This window comes from Ambystoma mexicanum, chromosome 1p, assembly GCF_040938575.1.
Source record: "Ambystoma mexicanum isolate Mex_15411 chromosome 1p, UKY_AmexF1_1, whole genome shotgun sequence".
NCBI classification, from domain to species: domain Eukaryota; kingdom Metazoa; phylum Chordata; class Amphibia; order Caudata; family Ambystomatidae; genus Ambystoma; species Ambystoma mexicanum.
Window position 1 is genome coordinate 1,010,263,318 of NC_090921.1, and position 20,062 is coordinate 1,010,283,379.

Here is a 20,062-nt window from a genome sequence, read left to right on the forward strand (position 1 = left end):
TGTCCGATGGGCATACACTCATAGACTAACCGTGCCCAAGTCTAAGCAAGCAAAATGTTGAGGGTCAAGCTTCCTCGCAGTGGCGGTCTCTCATTGGAATGCGCTCCCCCACATCTAAGAGCAGAACAATCTTATTGACCCTTTAGAAAGGCACTCAAAACATGGATCTTTACATTAAGTCCCATGAACACTGTATGCTATCGAACACTGTATGCTATCTAAACAGTGTATGCTGTTCTCCTGGCTTCTCCCCCTGACCCCCACAAGTGAAATGTACCTGGTTGTAACAGCGCCTTGATGCCCCAGGGTTTTGTGCACTTAACAAATGTAAAACTAAAATAAATAAAATAAACATCAGGGGAAGGAAGATACTCTCCTGGCCCACCAAGGACGCATTGCGTGGAACTTTGACATAACCCAAGAGAAGGGAGGCATTTTCCTGGGACCAGAACAGTACTGCATTATTATTTAGTTTTCTTGACAGACTTTTACGTAAACAGACATCCTGACAGTCACCTTAGAAGTTTAGTTGAGGCAGGCAAACCCCTCTTAGGAATAGGGAAGGGTAGGTTTTCTCTTGCTTTATTATTTAATAAAAGTCTTTAGCCAGAAACATGTCACCTTTGTGTCAGAGACCTTCTTCTGCATTGTCTAATATATCAAAGAGGCTCAGTCTGTTTTTTTTATCTAGCATTCGTGAATGTATAGTATTACATATCTCAGTACTGCACATGTTTTAGCTTCTGGTGTGTGGCTGTCGTTAGTTAAACCTCTCATGGGCATTAGGAGTGTACAGACTTCCAAGAGCTAGGATCGGTGCAGCACAAGACTTAACCAAGATGGATGTAGCACATAATGCATTTTACTATTGTTATATGGCTGAGCAACAGTGTCAAAATGTGACCATACCTCTAACTTGCACTTGACTTACTCTTAGTGAATGAAGTCCTATTTGCAATACATGTATTGTGGAGAACTAATGACTTACACAGACTAGGTCCATCAGTGGGCCAGGTACTACTCATAATTACTTCTTGGTGAATTGGGCCCTAAATATCTTTATGAGGATTTTGCAAGGAGATTATTCAGCGAGAGGATTATTATGGTTGCAAACATTTAATTCTTAAACAACAAAATTTTGAGTTGACGTTCACAAACAATATTTATTAATACTAATACCCGCTCGATAATACCCTGCATACATATGGAGGACTATAAAACACAAAATAAATATTATTACCACCAGATATTATCAGTTACTTAAGTACCTGGACATTTTCGGTCTACGTAGTATTTAGATGTACGATTAGGGTACAGGAGTCATGAACTGTTGAACAGTGTGTAAATAGGGGATTGGGTTCTCTACTGGCGTCCCAAAAATCTACCAAGTCCAAGTCTCGATTGAGCTCCCGAGACTTAGTGAGTCCTTAAGCAGAACATTCGAGGAATGGGTGTCTTTTGTTCGCAGTGTATCTTTAGTAGAGTCTAACATCATATTAAAATCACCATTGATCAATAGAACCCCTTCCACAAATAGTTTCAGGCGGTGGCCTATACCGACCCAAAAGGGCAGGTGGCCTTGGTTGAGGCAATATACTAACACAATGGTGACTGTAGGTCCCCAATGAGTCCCCCTAAGAAAAAGGTATCTACCTTCTCGGTTGCACAGTTTATCTACCCGTTTCTCCTACTACAATAGCCACCCTTTTATTCTTCCAATCTACTGAGGCATAACATACTTTTTTCAATACCCCTTCCTATTAACTGCTCAGAGCCCCTAACTAAATGTGTTTCTTGCAAAAATAGTATATACAATTTCAGCCTATGAAATTCTCTTTTGAACGGTGAATTTAAGCCTCTAATGTTCAATGTAAGGCTTTGTGTCAAGCATATCATGAAAGGAAGCGTAGTCACAGCATTCACCACATTGCAAATCATGAGCTAACCACAACCTGAAATTCCTGGTCAATCTATAATAGAAATTACCATTTCCAGAAGTAGAAACATAAGGGATCAGGGAAAGAAAAACATTCAAGTAAAAGCAAAATAACCCACAACTTGCTCCAAAATACACCCACCCCCACCAAACATCTTCCCTGCCCAAACTCCCTTCCCAATGGTGTTTCGACTATGTACTCCCATAATCCTCCAACCAGAGTCCAACCACCAGATATTCATCTTCCACCCCCTTATTTCCCTAATTTTACCAGTCCAAACTCGGGGCTCCTTATCCATTTCTTCTATGAAAATGTACTTGTAACCATTTCACATGTATAACTTGTACAACCCACTTGAACAATATCATAGAACACTTTTGCACCAGGAGCCCAGCACATACTCAATAGTAAACATTGCATATCCCCATTGCCCGGATCCTCATAACCACAATAATAGAGCCCTCCAAGTACTGCATAAGGTGACTTCCATCTGCTTCTCTTTGTTCAGATCCGAAAATATACCATGCTACCATCGGAAAGTGATTACTCCCTCCTCTCTCATGAATTCATCAGGGAAGTAGTGGGAGTGTTCTACCGCTTCAATTTCCTGGATCCCTGGATCTTCCTACTTTCCAATTATTTCTCGCCAGAGGAATTTTCCTTTGCCGAGGTTCAGTAACTGTAGATGGACCTTCTCCTTTAATTAGCTCTTCTGTGACTCTCTGAATAACTTCTGTGATCAAATTGTTTCATGCCTTCCCATTCAAAACAGATGGAGAACGGATATCCCCATCTGTATCTCACACCCTTCAGTTTCTACTGCTTTGTGAGGTTAGTGCATTGTTTGTACCTCATCAATGTATACACTGACATATCTTGATATATAGACATTTTGGATGTTTTAATGTAATAATAAAATCTCACCAGAACTGAGCGAGTGCCCTTTCCTGCACAACCGGCTCTATGGACCCTATTGATTGTAACTTTGATCCCGCCTTCATCCTTGAAGATAATATTCAAAATGTCCTGCACTGACCTCTGAATGTCTTTGGGAGATTCACTATCCTGCTTCCGGATCACGAAAAAAATCAGAGGATCATTGCGTCTTTCTTTATTCTTGATATCGTCCAATTTCAGACGCATGTCATCTCCTTGTCTTTCCAGTTTTGAAATTCTAACATCCAACTGAGATTCCAGTATATCCACTGAGGATTGATTTGCCTCCAGCCCACGCACTCTGTCCTCCATGCACTCCATTTAATCGTATATGTGCGTGCATGCCTCCTATTTTTCCCAGGATAGCTTGTAGATCGCTTTCGGTTGCTCCATAGCAGGATGACAGGTCTGTTGCAGTTTGTCTACCTGCATACCATTCGCACCCTGTTTCATAAACTGTTGAAGTGTACTCTTCCAACTCATGGACATATCCAAGAGCCAAAACTCCATTGTTGCCAAAGCAAGTAATAAGGGTGAAATCTGCTATTGGCTCTTAATTTCGCCCTCCATTTGGGGGTGGGAGGTAGCGCCATCAGTAAGAAGATTGGTATCAGCTAAAGGACTGTTCCAGCCATAAATCATTCTTACATGTCCCTGTATTTACAGACCAGGAGTGCCTCGTGGTGTGGAACCTTCCAGACTGCCGTGTTACAGCCCTCCCCCAGCTAAATATCACATCCTCCTGACCGAATATTCTACAGGCTTCCCTATGTGTTTTCTGGATCCCCAGAAGCCTCAGCCTAAATTTGGGCCATACCTTTAACAGTCGCCTTATCTCAAGACTCTTGGGGGTGTGGGAGGGGGGTCCGTGTGGGTTTCGCCACTGGGTCACTCAGTGTGCTGTTCCATGGCTGCCGCTTTGCGATATCTCCTATATGTTCATTGGCATATGAGGGGTAAGGTTTAAGGGGTCCTCACCTGTGTAAAACCCAAACTATAGGACTGCTTCCACCAACAGACCGCTCCTTTTCATGGCAGCCCGCTCCTTAACACGACAGGACCACTGCATTCCGTGTCGCCACCTCCCATACCGGCCTCATTATTATAATATTATAATGAGTAGTCTATTATAGCATGCTTAATACCAGAGATTGGTTTCTAAGCTCTTGATCTTGATTCAAACCTGTGTTGCGCTGGGCTGTCTCGCTTCCAACATAAACGTGTTGCCCCTAAGCTATTCCCCCAGCCACATTCTACCCTAGCCTCAACACATTACATGATATGTACTCTGCAGAGGCAGCACATTTTCGGGGCTATGGCTTTTTTTTAAAAGCAATCATGAGGTTCATATGCTGTGCTCCCAGCTTATCCCTGATCACTTCAGCTGGTTACAGGGTTAAACTGAGCTGTATTGTTACAACAATAAAGAGGAAGGGGGAGCAGAGCTTTGTTATGAGGTGGCCATCTTGTTACTGCCCCCTGGTGGCCCCCATGTCAACTTTTGTATTGCCATATTGAGGTATATCTTTTGGTTAGCCTATATGTTATTCTATATGGCATTTGTATAGTGCCTACTTCCATTGGTATGGCCTCGAAGTGCTGTGTGGATGAACGCCCTTTAGAGGACTACGGGTCTGAGATGTGAATGAATAATTCTCAATTCATCTGTGAATTGTTTGTCAGCACAAAGGTAGGTAGGGGTTGGCTAGGACACTGACCGCAGCCCACGCAAATGAGATGAGAGGCAGGGTGCTGTGACAGACTATCAGGAAAGTAGGAGAGTCAAGGGTACTGATTATGTGCATTGCTTGAGCACATTTTTTTCATAGGTCTCAGCTGCATTCTATTGGAAGTGGTGATGTGTATTTGGGTGGGGTAAGTCGAGCAGTGATTGTTGCAGATGTATGCCAGTGGGTTGTCATGATCTCTGCTTCCAAAAGGTCAGGGTTTTCCCAACTCCCTTGGAAGCAGATCCATAACCCAGGTTCCGAGTGCCAACCAGTCCCAATTGGGACCTTTTGGACCCAGTCCTGGCGCCAGTGGCACCAGGCTCATAAATATGCCCAGTCCCAGCGCTGGAAGCGCCGGGCTCATAATGCTTGGGTGGACTTACCTGCAGCAGACCATGCTGCTTACTTGCCTGCCAGTTGAGCCTCTGATCCTCTTCTGTTTGGAACTACTTTTCCTGTTGGGTGGGGCAGGAGCCACTCCCTAGATTCAGAACACTGGAACTCTTCTGGAAAGCAGGAACTCTTTTCTTACCTAGGCGTGGCTGTGGAAGGAGACACCTAAGCACTACAGGAGGCTATTTAAACCACACCTGATGGATGAATCTTGCTTTGCGTTATTCTGCATCCTCTGCAGCAGAACGCTCATCGTGTCTTCTGCATCTGATCCTGGGCCTAAGGAAAAAGGCTTACCATCCTGAATCCAGTCTTCAGCAACACCTATAAAGACAAGAAAGAACAGGTTAGCATTACGGTCTTCAGTGACAGCTCTTCACTTACCTGGTCCATCGGCTGTCACCAACGCCTCGCGCTGCATTCCGGCATCTGAAAGACAAAGGCTTACCTACTCTTCGTGCGCTCCGGAGGTCTTCACACTGCATTCCGGCATCTGAAAGACAAAAGCTTACCAACTCTTTGCACGCTCCGGAGGCCTTCGGCGCTGCATCCCGCATCTGAAAGACAAAACAAGGTGCGTTTAAAGACATTGGGGAACTTTAATACTCACGTGCCATTACTCCTTTCCGCATCTAACCCAGTGGGTATTCCGGCACCCTGCAGCCGCTCCGAACTTGTACCTGCAAAATAAAAAGACAGTTAGAGCATATTGTGAAGCAGGCAACAAGCGCTTACTTACGTGCTTCCAGGCGCTTCTATTCATCACACGGGCTCCATCTTCAACTCACTTCAGCCCGTCATCCGCCATCGCCGGAACCCTGCAAAACAAGAAACATCATTATTAAAGACTTTAAAGACATTAGAATTACTCGAAACGTACCGTTCGTGCAGTAAACGACGGACAGCAGTCCTCTGAAGTCAAGAGGCCTGCTCCCCTTATCCAGTGAAGAAACTGGTTACAGCACCTTGCCCCGAGGCAGATGGAGAGCACGGCGTTCACTTACCTAAGGTGAGAGCGTTAACCTTTGGGGTTCTACAGGAGAAGAGAAAGGGAAGAAGAGAGAGACATTCAATAACCCAGTTCCTTAATCCCATATTTTCTATCTGCAGACATCTTACCCTTCAAGTCAGACATACAGTGCACAGAGGTCCAGCCCAAAGAGCCAGCCGTGTGTTACACATCACCTTTGAAGATACGGTATACGCCCAGTCAAGACCGGCGCCTCTACGGGAATCAGGTGAGCGTTACAGAACGCAAAGCCTACCACAAAACTCCCGCCCAGGCGCTATGGAAACCTCGGATACCGACCAGCTAGCCCAGTTACTTGGGGAACTAAGGGCAGAAGTGCATGCAGCCCGTCAGGAAACTAACGCTCTAAGAAGGGAACTGATTATTTCCAAGGAGCGAACAGATGATCTCGCTAGACAATTGCTACAGTCACAAGCCGGACAGACCCCGTTACCCGCATCTGGGGGAAATCTTCCTTCTACATCCTCTATGAATCCAGTGCAGATCAACCTACCTGGGAATGTACCTCTGACTCCGCCCGAACGATTTTCTGGTGACCCAAAGAGGTTTGCAGTATTTATCAATCAGTGCCGGTTGCATTTCTTATGCGGGCCAGCAGCCTTTCCAACTGATCAAGCTAAAGTAGCTTTCGTGCTTTCGTACCTTAGTGGCAATGCGGCAGACTGGTCGATCCCTCTAGTAAATCAAGATGATCCGGTCCTCCATGATTTTCAAGCTTTTCAGCTCAGTATGGAAAAACTGTTCGCAAGACATTCACAGGGGCAGGCCTTGGACAATGAGCTTCTTTCGTTGCGACAAGGAAATCAAGACCTTTTGGCTTATATAGCGTCTTTCAACAGACTGATAGTGGAAACCCAATGGCCTGAGGACAAAAGGATTACGCTGTTTTATAGAGGTCTACGTGGAGAGCTCAAAGATGTGTTAGCCCAAGTAGTGAATCCCCCACAAGATTGTTCGGACTATATAGACTTAGTCGTTCAAATAGATCACAGACTGCAGAACAGGAAGGCCGATCGTTCCAAGTTTGATGCTCGAGTATTTTCCAAACCGCCAACTCCTTCCAAAGGAGTAGACTCCGGGGAACCCATGCAAATAGGGGGTCTGAAAGGTCCTCTAACACAAAAGGAGCGGGAAAGGAGAAAACAGTTGCAATTATGCCTCTATTGCGGAAACTCAGGGCACTTTCTTCGAGACTGTCCGGTGAAACCTGCCAAGAAGGCAGTAGGAGCTGCAGCTACCAAAGTTACAAACTCTGAGCAGGGAAACGACCTCGCCCGACAAGAATAGAGGTCCTCTTGCCGAGCGTGAAAACCAGTTCCGTGACCTCGCATTTCGTGATACCTATGGTCCTCATTAGTCCTGATAATCCGGATCGATTACATGCAATTGAAGCTTACGTCGACAGCGGTGCCATCGGCAATTATGTGGATCATGAAATGGTTTTGAGGATGAATCTAACTCTTTGTCCCAAGGCTGTAAAGGACGTCATTACTACGGTGGATGGTACGGAGATAGCCTCCGGGCCAGTAACGCATACCACTCAAGAGGTGACGCTAGTAAGTCAAGATGGACACCATGAGAAGATCGTGTTCGATGTGATCAAGGCCCCTCAGTTTCAGATTATTCTAGGAATACCTTGGTTAGAGAAACACAATCCTCTGATCGATTGGCGAGCAAGAACGGTCCAGTTTCCAGAATGTGTCTCTACTTGTCACCCTCCACCTGGTGTTGCACTGGCAGCAATTTCTTCAGAGACTCCCCAGTTACCTCCCGAATACCTAGAATACCAAGATGTTTTCCGGAAGGATCAGGCTAACTCTCTACCTCCTCATAGGTCTTATGACTGCCAGATAGACCTGATACCTGGATCTACTCCTCCTTGTAGTAGAATTTATGCCCTCACCGAGCCTGAGAACCTTCACCTTCGACAATACCTGGATCAATACCTGGCAAATGGGTTTATTCGTCCTTCCAAGTCCCCTGCTTCTTCAGCTTTGTTCTTCGTTCCAAAAAAGGAAGGAGACCTTAGAACTTGTATAGATTATCGCTCCCTGAACCAGATCACCGTTAAGAATAGATATCCGTTACCTTTGATCCCTGAACTCCTGGACCAAGTCAGAAAAGCATGCATATATACAAAGCTGGATCTTAGAGGAGCTTACCATTTGGTACGAGTAAAAGAGGGCGATGAATGGAAGACGGCCTTCCGCACCAAGTATGGGCTATTTGAATATCAGGTCATGCCCTTCGGACTTTGCAATGCCCCGGCCGCCTTTCAATATTTTATGAACGATGTCCTCAGAGAGCTCATAGATGTGTGCGTTGTTGTTTACATTGACGACATCCTCGTTTATTCTTCATCGGAATCTGAACATCGGAAACACGTGAAAATGGTCCTCGAAAGATTGCGTCAACACAAACTTTTCGCTAAGTTGGAAAAATGTGTTTTCAACGTGACTGAAGTTGAATTCTTGGGATTCATATTATCACCTGGCGGAGTGCGTATGGATTCAAAGAAGGTCGATGCAGTTCTCAAATGGCCATCACCATCCTCCGTAAAAGGTGTGCAAAGCATGTTAGGCTTCGCTAACTTTTACCGCAGGTTTATCCCCGAATTCTCTCGAATAGTCCAGCCCATCACTGCCTTGTTAAAGAAAAACAAACGTTTTGAATGGTCTACCGAGGCGGAACAAGCTTTCCAGGATTTGAAGACTAAATTTATCTCTGCACCAATCTTAAAACACCCTCGCCCGAACTCCCCTACATCGTGGAAACTGATGCTTCAAGCCTTGCCATGGGGGCAGTTCTATCACAAAAGGACCCGGTAACCAATCAGTTGCATCCCGTGGCATTTTGGTCCCGCAAATTCTCGCCTCCTGAAATCAATTACACGATTACTGACAAGGAACTTCTGGCTATCAAGTCTGCCTTTAAGGCTTGGCGGCATTATCTGCTGGGGGCCCGACACACTGATACTGTGATTACGGATCACCGAAACCTGCAATATTTGAAAACCGCAAAAGCCCAATCCTCTAGACAACTCCGTTGGGCATTATTCTTTGCCGAATTTGACTTCATAATTACCTATCGACCTGGTACAAAGAACGGTAAAGCTGATGCCCTTTCTCGGATGGGAGTGGAAGAACACTTGATCAACCCTAAACCTGTACCAATCATTCCCGAACAAAGAATTCTGGGTGTAATCGCCACAGAATCCATAGAGGAAGTTAAGGATAAAGCCAGGCAACTTGTAACTCCAGCAGACATACAGAATTGGCATCTGCAGGGAAAGGACTTTGCAGTAAAGGACAACTTATTGTATTTCCAAGAACGATTATACCTACCCAGCACAGATTTACAGAAAAAAGTAATCTCTTGTTATCACGATTCTTTAATGGAAGGACATCCCGGTATGGCCAAGACCTCAGAAAAGATCAAGCGCTACGTGGCCGTCTTGGAAAAAAGATATCAGAGACTTTATAATGTCCTGTGGAGTATGCGCCCAAAACAAGAGTCAAAAGGAAAGACCAGCAGGCCTCTTACGCCCTATTGACATCCCACCTCGCCCTTGGCATACGCTTTCTATGGACTTCATCACCGATCTACCTCCATGCTCCGGATACAATACGATTCTAGTAATCGTGGACTTACTCTCCAAGATGGCGCATTTCATTCCGCTCAAAGGCTTGCCAACAGCAGCAACTCTGGCCCGAGAATTTCTCGAAAACATCGTCCGACTGCACGGTTTTCCTTCGGTTCTAATTTCGGATCGAGGTAGTCAATTTATTTCTCATTTTTGGCGAAGTTGCTGTCGGTCGGCTCAAATTGATGTGAGACTATCAACCAGTCACCACCCTCAGACCGACGGACAAACCGAGAGGACTAATCAAACTCTGGAACAGTATTTACGCTGCATGCTGCAACAAACTGAAAAAACTTGGAAAGACATCCTTTGGATAGCCGAATATGCCTACAATAACTCTGTCCATTCGGGAACTGGGAAAACCCCGTTTTTTCTTTTGTACGGCAGTCACCCTCGAACCTCGGAGTTGGATCCCCTCCAAGATCTTGAAACACCAGCATTAGACTACCTGCATTCTACAATCACCCAAGCCTTTAAGGAAGCTGTTTCTCACCTTCAAAGGGCTAAAGAACAATACAAGGAGCAGATCAACATCGGAAGGAAGCCCCTCAATATCAAGTTGGGGATCAAGTCTGGTTATCCACCAAATATCTACCTCTAAAAGGGCCATGCACATTCAACCCAAGATACCTTGGTCCCTATTCCAACACTACCATAGTAAACCCAGTAGCGGTCAAGTTGGACTTGCCCCCGCACATGAAGATACATCCGGTCTTCCACGTCTCTCTATTAAAACCCGTGCAACCTCAAACCCGACTAACTAAATCTCCAAAACCTATCCTAGTTGATGGAGAACTCTAGTTTGAAGTCAAAAGCATTCTGGACTCCAAGATCTCCAAATCTAAACTATTTTACCTAATTGACTGGAAAGGCTACGGCCCCCAAGAGAGATCCTGGGAACCTGCTGAATATGTCCACGCTCCTCGCCTAATCAAAAGATTTCACCGAACATTTCCTGACAAGCCAAAACCCCCGGAGAAGCCCGGTTTGGGAGGGGCCTTGAGGGGGGGTCCTGTCATGATCTCTGCTTCCAAAAGGTCAGGGTTTTCCCAACTCCCTTGGAAGCAGATCCATAACCCAGGTTCCGAGTGCCAACCAGTCCCAATTGGGACCTTTTGGACCCAGTCCTGGCGCCAGTGGCACCAGGCTCATAAATATGCCCAGTCCCAGCGCTGGAAGCGCCGGGCTCATAATGCTTGGGTGGACTTACCTGCAGCAGACCATGCTGCTTACTTGCCTGCCAGTTGAGCCTCTGATCCTCTTCTGTTTGGAACTACTTTTCCTGTTGGGTGGGGCAGGAGCCACTCCCTAGATTCAAAACACTGGAACTCTTCTGGAAAGCAGGAACTCTTTTCTTACCTAGGCGTGGCTGTGGAAGGAGACACCTAAGCACTACAGGAGGCTATTTAAACCACACCCGATGGATGAATCTTGCTTTGCGTTATTCTGCATCCTCTGCAGCAGAACGCTCATTGTGTCTTCTGCATCTGATCCTGGGCCTAAGGAAAAAGGCTTACCATCCTGAATCCAGTCTTCAGCAACACCTATAAAGACAAGAAAGAACAGGTTAGCATTACGGTCTTCAGTGACAGCTCTTCACTTACCTGGTCCATCGGCTGTCACCAACGCCTCGCGCTGCATTCCGGCATCTGAAAGACAAAGGCTTACCTACTCTTCGTGCGCTCCGGAGGCCTTCGGCGCTGCATCCCGCATCTGAAAGACAAAACAAGGTGCGTTTAAAGACATTGGGGAACTTTAATACTCACGTGCCATTACTCCTTTCCACATCTAACCCAGTGGGTATTCCGGCACCCTGCAGCCGCTCCGAACTTGTACCTGCAAAATAAAAAGACAGTTAGAGCGCATCGTGAAGCAGGCAACAAGCGCTTACTTACGTGCTTCCAGGCGCTTCTATTCATCTCACAGGCTCCATCTTCAACTCACTTCAGCCCGTCATCCGCCATCGCCGGAACCCTGCAAAACAAGAAACATCATTATTAAAGACTTTAAAGACATTAGAATTACTCGAAACTTACCGTTCGTGCAGTAAACGACGGACAGCAGTCCTCTGAAGTCAAGAGGCCTGCTCCCCTTATCCAGTGAAGAAACTGGTTACAGTACCCTGCCCCGAGGCAGATGGAGAGCACGGCGTTCACTTACCTAAGGTGAGAGCGTTAACCTTTGGGGTTCTACAGGAGAAGAGAAAGGGAAGAAGAGAGAGACATTCAATAACCCAGTTCCTTAATCCCATATTTTCTATCTGCAGACATCTTACCCTTCGAGTCAGACATACAGTGCACAGAGGTCCAGCCCAAAGAGCCAGCCGTGTGTTACACATCACCTTTGAAGATACGGTATACGCCCAGTCAAGACCGGCGCCTCTACGGGAATCATGTGAGCGTTACATGGGTGGATACTTTCCCCTGGGTGGGATCCAGCTATGTTCCATTGTGATGGAGTGTTAGACGTGACATACCTGTGAACCAAGTCTGGCATCTAGCTACAACACGGTCTTGCAAAGCATGTCATGAGGTCTGGCTGGAATCCTTTTCCTGACTAGGAGTAACGGTTCACCCACGAGACGAACTAAGCCAGTCAGGATACAGAAGGGGAAACCCAGGTTTTGAGAGCCTTCCGGAAGGCAAGGTGATCCTGTGCAGTGGATGGTAAGTGGAATCGAGTTCCATATGGTGGGTGCTTGGACTAAGAAAGATGAGCCCCGTAATCTGGTTGATTTTGTAACTGGGAGGATGACAAGGAGTCCTGTACCTGATCACAGATTGGCCTGTAGTATGTGAATTTGTTCTGCAGTTATTCTGGTCCTGTGTTGTGGAGAGGTCGGTGGGTGATGCACATTGCCCTGAAGGGGGATTGTCGCCTGATCAGCAGCCAGTGGAGGACACAGAGGGTGGGTCTCATGTGCTCTCTATGGCCTAGGGCAAGAAGAAGCCTTGCTGCATTGTTTTGTACCCGTTTGAGTTTTCTTAGTTGTGATGTGGGGGGGCCCAGGTATAGGGCTTTACCGTAATTTAAGCATGCGAAGACAAGAGCAATGATTGCAGCGACTCTGTGTGGGAAGGTGAGGTAGGGGAATGAGCAAGTGTAGGTAGCAACTTTCTGTCGCTGAATTGATGTGATGTGATAATGTCAGGTGCGAGTTCATTATGCATCCCTGGTTTTTAACTGTGTTGGAGGTGATGGGGGTTTGCCGTAGAGTGGGCAGCCACAGGGTGAGTTGGGGGTAAAGGGCAGTCTTCCTGCAAAGCATGACCTCAGTTTTTGCTGGGTTGGTGGTTGGCAGTCATTCAGTGTTAGATTTATGAGGGGCATGATGTGAGATCAGGGGTGGAGGAAGAAGGCCCCTTGGGGATCTTGAAGACAATTTGGGTGTTGTCAGCATAGTTGTAGCAAGATAGACCGTAGGATCAGATGAGTACGGGAAGGGGACTCGGGTAGAGATGAAAGAGCAGAGATGAGAGAGAGAGGCGTTCTGTGGCATAGGGTGGGTAGTCGAGGAGAAAGGAGGCATGTGTACTATTTTGGATCTGTTGGAGAGGAAGGAGAATATGTTCTGGAATATGTTTTTTTAGTTAAAATTATTGTTGTAAAACAACTATGCTGCAGCTTCTTTTTGTCCTTAAAAACTCTTCCTGGGGGATGTTTTCATTTTATTTCTTCGATGGGAACTGTTTGCTTGTATTGTGGTTCTAGCACTATATTCAAAGTAATTTTGAAAAGATTGGGTTGCTCAGCCAGGACCAATACATTATTTCTAAAGTTCTGCAAGACCAGAAAGCGCTGAACATTGAAAGGCTCCTAATTTGAGGACCAATATGTTCAGGTTATTAACTAATAGATCACTAGTAGTAGTAATACATCTTTATTTCGAAGGCTAAAACCATCACAATAGAATATTATTGTGATACAAGTTAAAACAATGATACAAATAAAAATAAAAGACATGGCAGTAATAACAATTATAAAGTTAATTAATCTGACAATCATCTTCCAATGATAGCACTCCTTTGATGAAGGAATGTACAGTATAGGCAGCTTGTTTGTCTGGCATAGAGCACAAATATTTCTTAGCATCGACTATTTTTCTACAGTTTTACTTTTTTAATAACAGAATTAAGAGCCAAGACCTAAGTGCAAGAAATAACAGACTGAACAATAGAAAACGGGTGAGATCACAGGAACAGGGTGCACTCATATAATGGCCATATTCATCTGTGTGTCAATTCATCACAGTGGGTATGGGTAGACAGTTACCCCTTAGGGTGAACGGAACACAATACACATGCAGACTCGAAAACCATCACACATAGTTGGATTTTGCCTAATGGCAACAAACTGCAAAATAATGAGAAAAAGATTTCTTCCGTACCTAAGTGCTATGGCTATGGCGCAAGTTCCTTCAATATTCCAAAACTCTCAAATGTACTCAAATTCCGTTTTTATGTATATTAGAGAAGGAATTCAATAATTTGAAAACCAATGGAATTCAATTGCTTTTTTAGTTGACTAAGCTAAGGAATTTTAGAACAAATATCAGAGACCAGCAATACCTTAAGGATAGCGTGTCTCAGATGTAACTGAGTTCGACCATAATTTGATCCAGAACAATAAAGTTTTGAGACTTATTATATTGCTAACATAGCCCAAACTGGCTTCCCATTGTAAGAGATATGAAGTGGCACTTTTCCCAACTCCATAAAACGATCTAAATAATAAGATGTTTTCTTTGATTTGGATCGATGTCACAGGAGAACAACCCCACACTTCAGCCCCATAAGCATTGATTGCAATTGACCAGGCCTGGTAGATTGGCAGTATTGAATAAAAAGTTAGGCCACCCATGTCCCTGCCATAATTAATGACCGCACCATTTGCTTGAGCACATGTGGTGGCAGAACAATTAATGTAATCACACCAGTTCAGCACATTGAACTATTCCAAGATATGTAAATCTGCAAACCCACTTTTCTTTTTTATTTCCTAGTAGATGCCATGACAGAGGGAGGCTTGCCAATTGGCTTTCCCACACACATTAGATTGGATTTTAAAACATTCAGGGCCCGATCTCTCATCTCCACATATTTGACATAACCTGTTATACATTTTTGCAAGGCCTTTGGGGTGCGTGCCAGCATGAAAACGTTATCTGCATATGATAGGACACAATAGATTGTTGGCTACCATTCTGGTTCCGTCCTTCGTTATTTATTTAGATCTACAGATAGTGTGCGGACATAAAGATGATATACTAGCAGGGCCAGCATACGCCCTTGCTTAACTCTGCTTAGCACAGGAAATGAAGGGGTAGCCTTATCCTTGTTATCCAGTCTCACCCTGGCAGAAAGGTTTTTATGCAATGATATTAATAGATTTAAGAGTGACCAGTGCAAACCATGGGAATGCAGAGTAGATCATTATTTTTGCTGATTCACGCTATCTAATGCCAAATTCAGGTCCATGCATCCCCGGAAGACTGGGCATCCATAATCCCAGATATTCTTGTCTAGTATCAACATGCCCAACTTCAGCTCTTGTTGGTTTGTGCCCATTTTGTTATGTGATCATAAACCATCCTACGCAGCCAAGTGGCTGTGGAATCAATTGATGAAATGATTCAGTAACATCTTGGGTCCAAACTATCACCCTTCCTGAACAATGGTATTATTATGGAGTCCTTCCAGCTGGATGGGATTAGGTTATTAGTAATTATTGCATTGAAGCCCTTCGTGAATACAGGCACCCAAATTAAATGATTTATATCACTAAATGTGCAAATATCTTAAGACTAGAGGTATGTTAGTACCGTCAGTCAGCATCCATGCTTGTGTACATAGTTGGTTTCCAGTGAGAAATCACATTCTTTAATGTAATTAAATCAGTGTAAGAAAGAACAACTTTATTTGTGTTGCAATACAGTATTTGTAAGTACTATGATCAATCTAAAAACATAGATCCACTGTTAACCCTAGTGTTGCTTCGATGGACATGTTCAGGATGGAGATCTTCTTTGGGGGGGTGGGGTGGGGTCAGGCCTGCCCGACTCTCTAGAATGATGTTCTTATGTTGCCCTCTTCTCATGTTAAACGTTACTTGATACACTTGTTTTAAAATTTTAACTATACTCTAACTCACCACTCGTCAAATACTGAATATCAAGAGTGCACTTACGCATGACTTCCATAACGCGGTGACGGAGAAATGTGCGGCTACTTTGCAAAGCCCCAAAGCGCCTCAGGTCCAACGGCCACACATTATCCAGCGGGTAGCCATACACCATCCATTCTGCAAGGAACCTACAGGGAAAGAATGAAAGAGTGGCAGAATTTTCACCAAAGAAACATCAATTGGGGGAAAAAGTGGTAGTGAAGGTTGATGTCACAAAAGCACCAATAGTTGGGTGAAGGTGATTTCTCTCTCCTTCTCTACCTCCCCCTCCGCCTCCCCCCTCATTAAATTAAACCAGAGTAGAATATCTAAAAGTCCTCTTCATTGGTTTTTAAATCTGTAAATACTTGTCTCCCTCTCTCTGGGTGTGCATCTTAGACTCACTCCCTCTCCCACTCGACTCTTAAAATGACTCTTAAAAATGCCTTTTTTATTTTCCAGATGCCTATGGATTTACCCTCTGTCGCAGAAAGCAGCGTCTGACTTTTGTACTCTCTTGAACTGAACTCTTTCTATCCAACAGAGAATAATTGTTCAAATTTCAGTGATCTGCCTCAGTATCCCCGAACGCTATGTCTTACTTTCAGGTTATCTCGGTCAGTGGACTCTCCTCACCACCACAGTAGCTCAAAGTTCACTGTTATTGCTGCACAGGGTCACTGGAGTTGGACTCTAACCCAGCATGCACAGGTGCGTGCACTTTCCCCCTCGGTTTTTCCCAGTCTGATGCTAGTCAATAGCCGATATGCAGGCCTTTCTATAGAGCTGGGTCTCTTGCTCCTCTGTCTAGAGGTCGGTGTGTACTCTCTCATTTGTCTCTCTGGGCTTGTCTAATTCACAAAGGCTGGATCAGTAGAGTCAAAGGCCTTGTTGTAGTAGCATTTTGCTCCAGGACTTCTCCAGCATTATGTCTCTCTCGCAGCTATCCCTGAGGTAGGTACCCTCATCTTTCCCCTCAGACTCAGTTAGTAGTTTGGTGTCCAGCATGTACCAGCTGGTCATCATTATTATTATTATCAATTTTTCTACATCCACCAACCCAGTAGTGTGTGTGTGGAGGGGTGTGGGGGAATCAGGGCGGCGGGGGTGTGCTCTGTCTCTGACCAACACACTTCCCATTCACCATCTCTCGTCTGCTCAGGCCCTCTCCCTTCATCAAATAGTTTGAGTAGTGTCTAGAAGAGCAGAAGGACTGACTGGGCAATAAACGGTACAAAGGAGGGCAGTCAAAGGGGAATGAAATGTAATTGGCACGTGAAGCAGAGGAGACCACAGCAGTCAAATAAAAGCTCTGAGAAACACCATAAAAGGCCACCTGGAGAGAACAAGTATAGTAGAGGATAAATATCTATATTCAAGCAAGAGATGTGTGAGGGAGTGGTGGGGCCAATGAAAAGAGAGAAGGATGAGGAAGGTAAAGTAGAGGGCATAAAGGTGTGGGAGGAAATGCAGAGAGAATTTCAATGTACTCATATGTAAAAAAAGAAAAGCACATACAGTAACGCTGCAGTTAGACATTACAGGTGATTAGTGTATTGTCCAATGCGGAGTCCCCCCACCCCCTCAAAAAGTCAAAAGTGATGCATGCATACAACATTCTACTTATAACACCCAACATATTCAAAATAATATACTTTTACGCTACCAACAAAGTTCATGTTCAGTTGCATTGCATACAATCTTCCCATTGGTGAGCCGGAGCCAAGTTCCTCACAGCTATGTTAATATACAGTTTCCTGATATTTTTAAGAATGTACATAAAGAAAGCAAAGAGAAGGAAATCCCCAAGCCACATTCCTCCCTCCTGTCTCCCAGGTGTCCTTATAGAAGCATAGGATAAGAAAACTGATATATGCATAGGTGTTTATTGTACAAATATAACTACTCTGTTTGCTGACAGATACAACACCCACTTGGGGATGGGACTATGCTCAAACAAGACTGCCAGCTGAACGCTGCGAGAAAACCGCCGCGTATGAGACGCTAAGCGGCAGGACTGAAGAATAAAACTAATAGTACCCCAGGTGCATTAATAAGAAGATCGTTATACCAGAAGAGGTCTACTCCCTTGAAATGAGACAACCATAACAGAGGCCAGATCAAGGATCAACATAGGTGCTTTGAGCAAACTAACTGGAATTCCTAAAACCTAATGTGCTACCTTATTGCACACACAACAGACGAACAGAACATGTTGAATCTCCCTCTCTGAGGGACATGCAGATTGGGTCTAAGAAAGAAAATAATGGGTCCTGAGGAAGACGATATACGAAAGACAATCATTGAAACCGGTCGACTAGAAATATAGATGTCACCTGACTAAGAGTGGCACAAGTGGACTTGTGCAGTTTGGAAATTTTGAATTGATGTTGTAGATATTGCAATTTGTTTTATGTATGAATTATGCGCTCTCGCACAATTTAACTGTGTATGTACTCCAAAAAAAGAGCCTAATAGTGGGTGCATTTTCACTTGTCGAGAGTGTGATTTTGATATTTATATTCTTAAAATGTGTTAGACATTACACTTGGGACAACCAGACACACCTCACGGAGGGCAAATAAATTGTTTGAAACTCTGACGCCCAGTCCCACGTGAACTGTCTGTTTGACCAAAGTGTGCAGCCGGGAAACTTATTTTCCCGTAACTGTAACTTTTAACTTGTTTGTGCCAAAATAAAAAGTGGGTTGAATGTAATCTTTGTGAAAAATTATATTTTGAAATTCATCTCATCGCATGTAGGAACAGGGTGAGCACTGCCTGCATGTACCCATGCTCTTAGTCGGTGCACCAGGGCTTTCTAGGGTGAGGAGCATCATGAAGGGCTAGGAAAGTGTGTCCTTTTTAGGGAGAGTGTTAGGGCTGCCTTGATGGCGCAATAAAGAAATTAGCTCAAGTGAAGCTTTCCGTCCTTCTTCTGTTTTGTGTGTTACAGTTATATTAGATAACAGAAAGGATACTATACCCGTTGTTGGAGGTAATGTGTATCAAAGCAATTCCCTGTGTGTTAGACTATGCTCAAACAAACATAACGGCACATCTCATACAAAAAAACATCTTACAAAGACTATAGTTTATGTGACACACAGTTCAAGCCCTCTTCCTTGTGCACTAAACCCGAAAACATGTACCATGCCCTGGGTCTAGTAAAATCTCTATGTTTATGCATGCTCAATTTAATAGAGGGCAACCTTGGGCCCTACAGATGTTATGGCTTACAACTAACTCTTCTCGGTCCTAGCCAGCACAAACAATAATAAAAGATCATGGGAGATGCAGGCCAACACATCTGGGGGCCTGCCCTGCATATTATCCACCACTGCTTGTTCCTGAAAGGCTACCAACCAGCCCATTCAAACCTATAGGTAGCCTCCCTCAAATCCACAACAGAGCTGCTTACAGAATACACTTAGCTCGTACAATAAGACACAGAAATACTAGTGTCCACAATAAAAGCCTTTAATCTCCAACAAAAACTCCCCTCAATTTTACGCACTGCATGCGTCTTCCTCTATCTGACCTTCATGGTCAGGTTCTTCTAGCCTCCACTACCGTTCTTCTAGCAGGGCACCAGTTGTGTCCAGGTCTGAGGATAATGTACTGCTTCATCTCATGTAACATTGCGCCCAAATTTGTTGGAGTTCATGCATAGCGTTTTCTCTTGTTAACACTTTTTCAAAGATATTTTCATACTCACAAAAGTGGCATTGAAAGGCTGCAAGAGTGGCATAATTTCCATTGACTTTCTCTGCTATTTTTCGTAGAAACATGCTCACAGCATCTCATTACGACTGTGGACGTGTTTTTTTGTACTGGTGACCCACACACAAAATGCCAGTATAAAAGCAGGACCTACAGCTGTCTCGGAGAAGAAAGAAAGAGGCATCCGGACCAGGCAAGAACTTACCTGGAGGCAAGAGGGCATGGGGGTTGGAGGTGCAGGCTCTCATTAATGCTACAACTGCACAGAAAACATCAGTTATATAAAAGAATCACAAGGGATGGCAGTCCACCATGTCAATGCAGTATAAAAAGTGAATTCTGATAGATTGCCTTGGGATTCTTTTAGAAACAGAGCAAGGGGTGCTCAAGAGCCTGGCCAAGATGGGGGCTAATTACTGTGTGTGTGTGAAGCACCCATATAGCCAACCACAATATTCTGTGGCCATCTCTGTTGAAGTATACCAGCAACCTGGGGAGGACAATCGGG

General features: G+C 44.6%; 1 protein-coding gene across 3 annotated transcripts in view; it reads right to left on the bottom strand.

The window, feature by feature from the left end:
- The window catches only part of PDPR (pyruvate dehydrogenase phosphatase regulatory subunit), a 1,147,433-nt gene that overhangs the window by 490,329 nt on the left and 637,042 nt on the right, over window positions 1-20,062 (bottom strand). For all 3 annotated transcript variants that reach the window (XM_069655114.1, XM_069655129.1, XM_069655120.1), the window contains one exon: window positions 15,856-15,980. In XM_069655114.1, coding sequence (XP_069511215.1) covers window positions 15,856-15,980 — 125 coding nt within the window. The remainder of the gene's footprint in view (window positions 1-15,855; window positions 15,981-20,062) is intronic.